We start from the raw sequence: 11561 nt of genomic DNA, 5'->3' as shown, positions 1-11561 counted from the left end.
GATACTGTCGGGTACTAAATGTAGACACCTCTTTCAGTGGGAATTCAAACCTTAGTTCGTCACATTGTAATGGACTAGCCCGCTAAACCCAACCTCTGTTGGTTTAGTTTATGGACCTGTTTAAAAGAAAAATTAACACCCTCAGGTCAGCCTGGGCTATCTACTCGGCCCAATCCGGACATAAGGTTGGACCCAATCCTGTCTAGTTCCTTTTTGGGCTTTTTCCCTCTTTGGGTTAGACTGGGCTTTGTCAAGCCAGACCGGGTTCCCACATCCAGGATTATTAGGTTCACAGGGTCATTTATAGTGCAATAATTTGTATGTCATTGTGAAGAGATCCTAGCTTTATATCTATGATGAATAAATTAGCAAAATTTAACGTTATGGAACGAAATGGGTATTAATAAAAAGAAGTTTTCAAGATGTATTCGGATAAAATCTGATAGCAAAAAGAATTGTTCAGATAGCTCATTGGTGTGTTTAGCATAGAACTGAATTGAGGCCTATGACGAGCATTGTGATGAAAATGTTAAGAGTTCAGTGGAAATCCCAGAACCTGTGAATCCCATTCAGTACTTGATGGATGGCAGGTAACTTGTTTCAGACAACCAGACTGATACTAGTATTGGTTTTGGCTCTTCTGTATCATGAGTAAGTGTGACATTCAAATAGCCACCAGCCAAGATTAACACGAAATATCTTCTGTTTAGATGGGAGCATCCATATTCAGTGTATATGTTTCGGAATATCTATTTTCTATGATTAGAAAACAATGTTAGATCTATTCTGTTCTTAGATGTAACATTTTATTTGTTTATCCATGGAAAGTTCTGCTTCTTTATCTGCACATCCTGAAAGTTCCATGCCACTTATAAGTGTAAATCTCTGAAGAGACTAAGAAGCGGGTCGCTTATAAGGGTAATTCCAGAAACCATATGTAAGAGGATGATTCAAGCAAAACTTCAGTGTTCAGCTTGTTGCTCATAGTTTTCAACATTCACCATAGTTGCTAACCAGTCAACTGCATAACATCTTAGGCATGTGGGTCCTCTTATTTCTCCAGTGGACGCGGCACATTCGGCTGACATTAGTTGGATAACTTTATGGTGACTTCGATACTAATAAAAGTTGCAGTCCCGGGGGGGGGGGACTTTTGGAGTCTGTCATTAGATGTTTTAAATAAAACTAAATAAATCGGAACGTGTATTGCGAGGATTTCATAAAATAAGATTAATAGTGCCACTTGGTATGTGGATTTTATATCACACATTGAATAGATTATAATATGTGTAGTACAAAATTTGCTTCAGAAAGTTATTATGTGATACTGAAAGATTATTGGGGGGCTGTATTACCGGTTTTCACCAAGCAAACAGGGCATTAACACCAAAATTTCGGGAAGTTATTAGATTCGACCTCAACTCGAAGCCTATAATTCCTATAACAAAATAAAAAAAAAGAACTTGATTCTTCTTTTCAAGATTACCGACCTAATATGGTAAAATAAAAATTATACCTCTCTGGAGCGCAAAAAATGATTCTTCAATCAAAGAAATATCCTGCGAGTCAACACTGTAAAAGGGGTTGCTTAGGAGAGTAACAGATATGAAGAAGCATAGCAAACAAGAATTTGGCTTCATCTTATGCAAAATTTACAAAGCAGAGTCATACTAAATGACAAAAGTAAAAGAATTTTCAATTTTACACAATGTGAACATACATCTATGCAGATTTTTCTATATGGAATATCTTGTTGGCTGGTTTAGAATTAGATTGTTTCAGAAGATTCTGTCACCCATGAAGTAGAAGCATCTAAGCCTTCATTGGTTCCCTGCTGCGAAGTCAGTGGTGGCAAACAAGACACCAAATTCTGAAAGGGAAATGGTGGTGGACGGACTTCTATGTCACCCTCTAACATCTTTACCACGTTACTCATAAGAGGTCTATCAGTAGGCAAATATTGAACACACCAAAGGGCCACCATTAACATTCTCTTTGCTTTTTCCCGGTCTCTCTCTTCAATTCCACACAGTGAAAGCATCACTGGTAATTCATTGTTCTCAAACATATCCCATGTCCATTTCGGAAGCCATTGCTGTGATTCACTGCAGCCACTATCAAAATGCCTTCTCCTCCCCACAATCTCAAAGAGAATAATACCAAAACTATAAACATCACACTTGTAATTCACAGGAGAACACTTCCACAATTCTGGTGCAGCATATCCTCTTGTTCCTCTGAAGTGTGTCATATTGACATGGCTGCTTTCTCTGCTGCAAAGTTTTGCAAGACCAAAATCGGCTACTTTTGGTTCCAAGTTCAAGCCAAGAAGTATGTTCTCTGGTTTAATATCATAATGAATGATCCTATGTTGACACTCTTCATGTAAGTAAGCAATTCCTTTTGCGGTTCCAATGGCAATCTCATGAAGCTTCCCAAACTCAACTTCTCTGTTCAGACTGCCAAATAATAAATTGTTGAGAGACCCATTTTGCACATACTCATATACAAGAGCTCTCTTTTCACGGTGGAAGCAAAAGCCATAGAGCGTAACTAAATTGATATGGTAAGTTCTTCCTATGGTGCTAACTTCTGCCCTGAATTGCTCTTCTGTACCAAGATCCAAACTGTTGAGAACTTTCACCGCAACTTGCTGTCCATTTGACAATTCACCTTCATAAACCACCCCAAAAGCACCTGACCCCAAAACAGTGGTGTAGTTCTTTGTGATTTCTTCAAGTTCCTCAGGTGAGAATCTGATGGGTTTCTCTTGGTTGATGTTGTCGAGGAATCTTTCCATAGTTGCAAACTCCACTTGTGAATCTGGTGGCATTGCTAATGCAATTTCTTTGTTGTTTGAAGGAGGTGAATTTGAAGCTTTATGGTCATTATCTGTATTTGGAATCTGGGTGTAAGCTGGAATCACTGATCCTGCTTTCTTCAAGCACTGAACAATGGCGTATACTACTGCTATAATGGCCATTATCACCACCAACAGATAAACTGAAAATCAAAATGGAACAGTATACCTGTAAATTTTCTCATGTAAAACAGAAGATCAAAGCAACTAAAAGAATCATTATTTCAACTAAGATCATTTTTTGTTATAATTTCCATCAGGTTTGAGCTTTGAAGCAATAACTGTCTGCCTCAGATAGTAAGAAATGAAATTAACAATAAACATAACAGAGACGTTCGGCACAGTGCATTAAAAAGTCAAATAGCAGGCATGAATGAAGATCAATAGTTTCATACCAATAGACCCAGCCACTGCCCATTTCATCGTAGAATTAAAGTTGTCATCGAATTTATCGAACGAAGTTTGGGCTTGTGTCTGAAAACCATCGTATGAACTATGAAAAGACGGTGGAGAAAACACAAAACTCATCTCTGTTGTCAAAACTCGAATAGATTTCAGAGTGAAGAGAAATAATGATCGAAAAGAGCAAGCCCATAGAAAAAGAGTTGTATGACCTATGAAATATGAAAGCGCGAGGAAGGGGGGAGATTAGAATCGTCAACAAGCAAATAGTTGACTTTGCCCATAATGTGTCCCATAACGCGTTTGAACGAAATTTCCTCATGATCTTCGTTTCTGAAAAACTCAATATGAGAATGACATGTAAGCAAAGTTAGATGCAGCTACGAGGGTGTTATTTTCTGCCAAGCGTTCCCACTTCTGAATGAGCTTTGCTTATGTTTACTTGACAGTGACGTATTCTGATTTCTGAATGTCTCCACCATTGAAGTGAAATCTTTGACCAAGTCCTCGATTCCATCGGACGAAACTTGTGTTTAAAATTTTTTCTTCCCCAAGGATTCAACGAAACTGGTTTTTGAAACTAACTCAACTGTTTCAATATATATATATATATATAATGATGTCATTTGATACACTTTTATAATGGTTATCTTGAAGAAGATTATATGATTTTTTATACTTTTATTATCTGGTTCAGTTGTATATAGAATTTATTTGAAATATTGTTTATGATGACTTTCCAGTTCTATTTTTCAAGTGAGACCGCGTCTTGGTTGAACCAACACAAAATGTCATAACTTTTTATGCTCAAAACTGGGACAACAAAACCAAATATAAAACTACTACAAAACCTGAAAAAGTTCCATACATGGCTAAATAAATAAAGTGTCAGAGAATGTTTAAATTTATCCAAATATTCCTATATCTAAATTACTATTGACTTTGTTAAAACAATTGTAGCAAATTAGGCATGATTTGTCATGTTTTTGAAACTACGGCTGTAAAATTAGATTAAAAAAAAAACTACAATCATAAAATTCACAAATTCCTATATTTAAATAAGTATTAACTTTATTAAAATAATTTCCAAACAAGACAAATCACCCATGATTTTTCATGTTCTGAACTATGGCTGCAAAATCATGTACAAAACTAAAATCATAAAATCCACAAATTATTATATCTGAATCACTACTGATTTTGCCAAAGCAATTGCCAAACAAAACAAATCACCCATGACTTTTCATGTTTAAAATTACGAATGCAAAGCCAGATATGAAACTACAACCATAAAATCCATAGATTCTTACATCTAAACTACTATTGATTTATTTAAAATAACTGTCTAACACAGCAAACCACCCATGGTTTCTCATATTTAAAACTATGGTTGTAAAACTAGTCCAACCATAAAATTCACAAATTCTTATATCTAAACCACTACTAACTTATTTAAAATAAATATCTAACCCAACAAACCACCGATTGTTTCTCATATTTAATTTAAGACAATGGCTGTGAAACCAATAAAACTATAAAATTCACAACTTTTTATATCTAAACCACTACTGACTTATTTAAAACAACTGTCCTGGTTTCTCTTATTTAAAGTTATGACTGCAAAACCAAGTACAAAACCAGAAATAGAGTGTTGTCCAGTAATATATATAAAGAGGTATTTCAACCATTTGACATACCTATAGTGGAGGGTTATCGATATCCTTCTCCTTCTCTGAATCCTTGTCCCAGTGCATATATGGCTGCCTCAAGACCCACATGCAAAAAGGAAGCTGAATTCTTTTCAACCTCTTGTTCTTATGGTGTCAATTTAAAGAATCAAGTTCATCTATAAGAGAAAACTAGAAACTTCTCCCCATGCGATGCATGGATTGGTTTATCCAGTTAGATGTTATATTCTAATTCTAATTATATTAATAATTTTAATAGTTTTGCTTGTTAATGAGGACCAAATATCATGCACAAATTAAAAATATATATATTAATTTGGCATAAGAATAAATGTATGTTAAGGTAAATGACTTTTAATTCAATGTATGAAAAAATGCAATCAATGCATAATATTATAATGTACAAAGTAATATTGTATTAATAAAGGTTTTATAAGAAAAAATATCATGACAGGAAAAATATTTGTTAGCATGATTGAATAGGTAATTGGACGGAATAATAACATTCGGGGCTGCATTTGTATGTAACTTAGCCTTGATTTTTTCTTCTTTATGTTACTGTGTAACTGATAACATTATATTTAATTGAAAGGTAAAAACACCTCACTTTTATTAATTTTTGAAAATATTACGCACACGAAATCATCAAAAGGTAAAACAAACAGGTTACATACCACATATATATTCAGAGTTAGCACGTCGCAACTCTCACGTCTGCACTTCCCATCTTCAGTCATCAAATTGAAGAGAAATTCTCAAGTTATCTCAATAGCTATTGGTACTTCAACAAAACCCTGCAGCCACAAAACCCGATACTTGCACTACCTTTGAGTTCAGTGAATGATTTGGATTGACACATACTTGGGGAGGTCTCTTCCACAAAAACATCTCTATATATCTAGCTTTTAAAGGGAGAAGAACAACTTGTAGTTTGTAATCTGGGCTTTGCCTGTTCACCAACAACAAAAAAGGAGAAGAACTTGAAACACCACAAGATAAATAGAGATTGGATTAGATTTGCAAACAAAATTAGGAATGTTGAGGTACAAGGGATTAATTTTATATTTATATTTAAGAAAGATTAACAGCCAAAGATTAACAATCATTCTAGATTTAACGCAAAGAAAGGAATGATAAAATGAGCAAAGAGAAATGAAGTTAGAAAATGATTCTTTTTTTTTTTTTCCTGCCAGAAAAGAAAATGATTCAACAATATCAATCAATTATGCAGTCAGAAAATGTAATTATTTCTACCATAAATGATCCAATCACTTTTAAGCACAGTACCAATGAATATGATATATACCTTTTCTAGAGCCTAGTACTAGTGCCATGTGAAATGAAGAATCCCAATACCCCCTCCCAATTTAAGGTTGATACTTGGCGAGCTAACATTTGATAAGCCGTTTTAATTTCCTTGCTAGTGGCGAATTTAGAAACTCCTAGAGCAGCATAATAGTCGTTAGAAGAAGACAACTACTATTCGCAGGTGAATAATACAAGACAATAAAGTTGCTTCACCTCATAACAGGGACGGCTCGAATTGAGCGATGAAGCAAATGAAGACCGGCTGCATATTGGAGAGGCTCCATGATTATTCTAAGGCAGCCATTTAATCATATTGATTCAGAAACACAATTGTATTGAAAAGGATATTGTGACTATAGAGCATGAAATATTGGCTTATGGCTTCAAGTTTACAAGAAGTACCTATCTATATATATATATATATATATGGTATTGAACAGTACTCTTTTTGGTTTTATAGCCACCGTAGTGTTGTACCTGGTTTTTCAGCCATAGTTTTAAATATGAGAAACCATAAATAGTTTGTTGTATTGGATAGTTGTTTTAAATAAATCAGTAGTGGTTTACATATAAAAATCTATGAATTTTATGGTTGTAGTTTTGTACATGGTTTTGTAGCAGCAATTTTGTGGCCATAGTGTTGTACCTGGTTTTACAACCGTAGTTTTAAATATGAGAAACCATAAATGGCTTGTTGTGTTGGACAGTTGTTTTAAATAAATCAGTAATAGTTCAGATATAAAAATCTATGGATTTTATGATTGTAATTTTGTACTGGATTTTGCAGCTACAATTTCATGGCTGGAGTTTTGCATCAGGTTTTGCAACAGTAGTTTTAAATTTGGAAACCATGTGTGATTTGTTGTGTTGGACACATGTATTAAATAAGTCATAGTGGTTAAGACATAAAAATCTATGGCTTTTATGGTTATAGTTTTATACGTGGTTTTATAGTCACAATTTTATGGCTGTAATTTTGTATCTGGTTTTACAGCCGTAGTTTTAAACATGAGAAATCATAGGTGGTTTGTTATGTCGGATAGTTGTTTTAAATAAGTCAGTAGTGGTCTAGATATAAAAATCTATGAATTTTATGATTGCAGTTTTGTACCTGTTTTTGTGGCCACAATTTTGTGGCTATAGTTTTGTATGTGGTTTTGCACCCATAATTTTAAATATGAGAAATCATGAGTAGTTTGTTGTGTTGGATAGTTATTTTGAATAAGTCATGGTGGTTTATTGTGTTGGACAGTTGTTTTAAATAAATCATAATAATTTAAATATAAAAATATGTGAATTTTATGATCGTAGTTTTATACCTGGTTTTGCAGCGGCAAATTTATGACTGTAGTTTTGTGCCTGATTTTTCAGTTTTGCTGCTATAGTTCTAAATGAAAATTTATGAGTGATTTACTGTGTTCAACAGTTGTTTTAATAAAATCAATAGTAGTTTTTATATGAGAATTTGTGGATGTTGGTTTTATACAAATGAAACCAATTTGTCATGATGAACAGTTATTTTTATTGCTCAAAAAGCTAAACATTGAAACTAGCCAGCTTCTTTTATTCGATTTACGGGCGCTAACATTTAATATAGATACATGAATTTAGTCAAATACCCACGTCTCATAATTAGTAGTTATAATTATATCTTCTTCTTTTTTGTTTTGCATTATTCATGTATAATTTATCTGGTAGCTAGCCTTTAATTTAGACCATATCTCTTATAGTCCTATATCATATATATAGCCATAAATTCATTAATTTTTTATTATATTTTTTTTATATCAGTCATCAAATATTCAAATGCCTAATAGGGATAAATTACAACGTAACATATAAAAAATCTACAAAAGCTACGTCAGGATTTTAATCGTGTTAAAGAACATTGTATACTATCTTTTTTAGGAACAAGAACGTTATATTATCTCTATCATAAATATCAATATATTATAAAATAAAAATTATAAATTCTATCATAAATTTTTCAAAATAATCTATAAATAAATAAATAGGGGGAGTATTATTTTTGTTAAAAAAATTATTGTATAGGAATGTCATTTCAATAATCTACAAAACAAGGGATGAGGCTTTAGCAACATCTTCCAATACATATGAGTGGAGGCCCAATCCAAAAAAACAAAAGCCCTCCAAAGACCTTTTTTTTTTTTTCGTTGCCAACCCTCCAACGATATATGCGAACCCAAGGCTTAGCTGATTCATCTATTTATGTTTAAACTGGATGCTGAATAACATTTCCTAAAAAGTGACATTGTAAAGTATTTATAATTTGAACTATGGCTACAAAACCATGCACAAAACTAGAACCATAAAATTCATAAATTATTATATCTGAATCATTATCGATTTTGCTAAAATAATTGCCAAACAAAACAAACCACCCATGGTTTCTCATGTTTAAAATTACGACTGCAAAACCAAGTACGAAACTCGACCATAAAATCCATAAATTCTTATATCTAAGCCACTATTGATTTATTTAAAATAATTATCCAACATAACAACCCGCCTATGGTTTTTCATATTTAAAACTATGGCTGTAAAACCAATACAACCATAAAATTCACAAATTCTTATATTTAAACCACTACTATCTTATTTAAAATAACTAACACAGCAAACCACTCATGGTTTCTCATATTTAAAACTATGGCTATAAAACCGGTACAACCATAAAATTCACAAATTTCTATATCTAAATCACTACTAACTTATTTAAAACAACTGTCCAAACATGATTTCTTATGTTTAAAATTATGACTACAAAACAAAGTACAAAACTACACTGGCTGCAAAACCAAAAATAGAGTGTTGTCCAATACTATATATAAAGAGGTATTTCTTGTAAGCTTGGAGTCACAAACCATTCGACCTACCTAATGGTATTGATGTCCTTCTCCTCGTCAGAATCCATGTCCTAATGCATATATGGCTGCCTCAAGACCTACATGTGAAGAGGAAGCTGAATCCTTTTCATCTCAAACTAATCCAATTTATACATGTGCTCCAGTATCATCACTACAGCTACAACCATGGCAAGCTCAAAAGACGTAGAATTGAGCAAGCTTTGCCAAACTTGTGGAGCAAACACGGCTATCGTCATGCCCTCCACATCTTGCCTCTTTGTTGAAGAAGACATTCATGGGTTCGTGCTGCTATCCCAAATGTCTGAACTTTTGTGATTCTTCAAATAGAGGTTGCAGCCAATCTTCTCTTATAGATGAACTTGATTCTTCAAATTGACGCCATAAGAACAAGAGGTTGAAAAGAATTCAGCTTCCCTTCGCATGTGGGTCGAGGCGGCCATATATGCACTGGGACAAGCGATCTGAAAAGGAGAAGGATATGGATGACCTTCCATTAGGGATATCAAATGTGCTTGCTTCTATAGCATCTTCATTTTTTCTCTCACGTACAATAATGCTACAAATGGTTGGAAGGATATTGTGACTATGGAGTATGAAGTATTGGTTTATGGCTTCAAGTTTACAGGAAGTACCTCTTTATGTGTGTGTGTGTGTGTGTGTGAATATATAGTATCCCACAATACTTTGTTTTTGGTTTGTAGCCACCATAGTTTTGTACTTGGTTTTTCAGCCATAGTTTTAAATATGAGAAGCCATGGTTAGTTTGTTATGTTGGATAGTTGTTTTAAATTAATCAATAGTGGTTTATATATAAAAATTTGTGAATTTTATGGTTGTAGTTTTGTACATTATTTTGTAGTCGTAATTTTGTGGCCATAGTTTTGTACTTGGTTTTGCAGCCATAGTTTTAAATATGAGAAACCATGAGTGGTTTATTGTGTTGGACAGCTGTTTTAAATAAGACAATAGTAGTTCGGACATAAAAATTTGTGGATTTTATGGTTGTAGTTTTGCATCTGGCTTTGCAGTTGCAATTTCATGGATGTAGTTTTGCAACAGGTTTTCAGTGATAATTTTAAATATGAGAAATCATGCATGATTTTGTTGTGTTGGACACTTGTATTAAATAAGTCATGGTGGTTAGGATATAAAAATATATGACTTTTATGGTTGTAGTTTTGTACATGGTTTTACGGCTACAATTTTGTGGCTGTAATTTTGTACTTGGTTTTGTAGCCGTAGTTTAAAATATGAGAAATCATGAACGGTTTGTTGCGTTGAACAGTTGTTTAAAATAAATCAGTAGTGATTTAGATATAAAAATCTGTGGATTTTATGGTTGTAACTTTGTACCTGTTTTTGCAGCCGCAATTTTGTGGCTATAGTTTTGCACTGATTTTACAGCCGTATTTTTAAATATGAGAAATCATGAGTGGCTTGTTATGTCGGTTTTAAATAAGTTATAGTGATCTGTTGTGTTGAACAGTTATTTTAAATAAAACATAGTGGCTTAAATATATGTGACTTTTATGATTGAAGTTTTATACCTATTGGGTGTTTGGCAACCTCCAAACCATAGTTTTAGAAACACTTTTTCACAAAACGAAGCAAATTCCTTCACATATTTATTTCGTAAACCGTAAAAGCACTTCTGAAACCATAATTTGATTTCTATCCAAACACCCCCTAGTTTTGTTGCCACAATTTTATGACTGTAGTTTTGCGCCTGATTTTTCAGTTTTGCTGCTACAGTTCTAAATGAGAAACTATGAATGATTTACTGTGTTCAACAGTTGTTTTAATAAAATCAATATCAATAGTAGTTTGTATATAAGAATTTGTGGATGGTGGTTTTAAATAAATGAAGCCAATATACTATGTATGATGAACAATTATTTGTATTGCTCAAAAAGCTAAACATTGAAACTAGCGAGCTTTCTTTTATTCGATATACGCGCGCTAACATTTAATTATATCCTTTTTTTGTATTTTGAATTATTCATGTATAATTTATCTGGTAGCCTTTAATTTAGATTATATCTCCTATAGGCCTATGCCATATATATATATATATATATATATATATAGCCATAAATTCCTTTTTTTTTATCATACTTTTTTTGTATCAGTCATCAAATATTCAAATGCCCAATAGAGATAAGTTACACCCTAACCTATAAAAAGTCTAGAAAAGCTAGGTCAGGATTTTAATCGTGTTAAAGAACATTGTATGATGACTTTAATTAAAAACTATCTTTTTGTAGGAACATGAACGTTACATTATCTCTATCATAAATATGAATATATTCTGAAATAAAAATTATAAATTATATCATAAATTTTGCAAAATAATCTATAAATAAATAGGGGGAAATTGGGGATAAATTCCTCATTACAAATTTAATTAGAAATTTA

The 11561-nt window shown here is 32.9% G+C and overlaps 1 protein-coding gene across 1 annotated transcript; it reads right to left on the bottom strand.

Moving 5' to 3' along the window:
• Positions 1 to 1768: 1768 nt before the first annotated feature.
• On the bottom strand, positions 1769 to 4936 carry LOC114743008 (LEAF RUST 10 DISEASE-RESISTANCE LOCUS RECEPTOR-LIKE PROTEIN KINASE-like 2.2). Its single transcript, XM_028931229.1, has 2 exons — positions 3256 to 4936; positions 1769 to 3003 (listed from the first exon to the last, which is right to left on the bottom strand). Exons 1-2 carry the CDS (start codon positions 3386 to 3388, stop codon positions 1769 to 1771), a joined length of 1368 nt encoding a protein of 455 aa, XP_028787062.1. The 5' UTR covers positions 3389 to 4936.
• Between the last annotated feature and the right edge of the window lie 6625 nt (positions 4937 to 11561).

The sequence above is a fragment of the Neltuma alba genome, unplaced genomic scaffold (genome assembly GCF_004799145.2).
Source record: "Neltuma alba isolate B1F8T4 unplaced genomic scaffold, ASM479914v2 tig00003911_pilon, whole genome shotgun sequence".
Classification (NCBI taxonomy): domain Eukaryota; kingdom Viridiplantae; phylum Streptophyta; class Magnoliopsida; order Fabales; family Fabaceae; genus Neltuma; species Neltuma alba.
The sequence above is the reverse complement of the archived record's forward strand: the minus strand, read 5'-3'. Positions and strand labels throughout refer to the sequence as shown.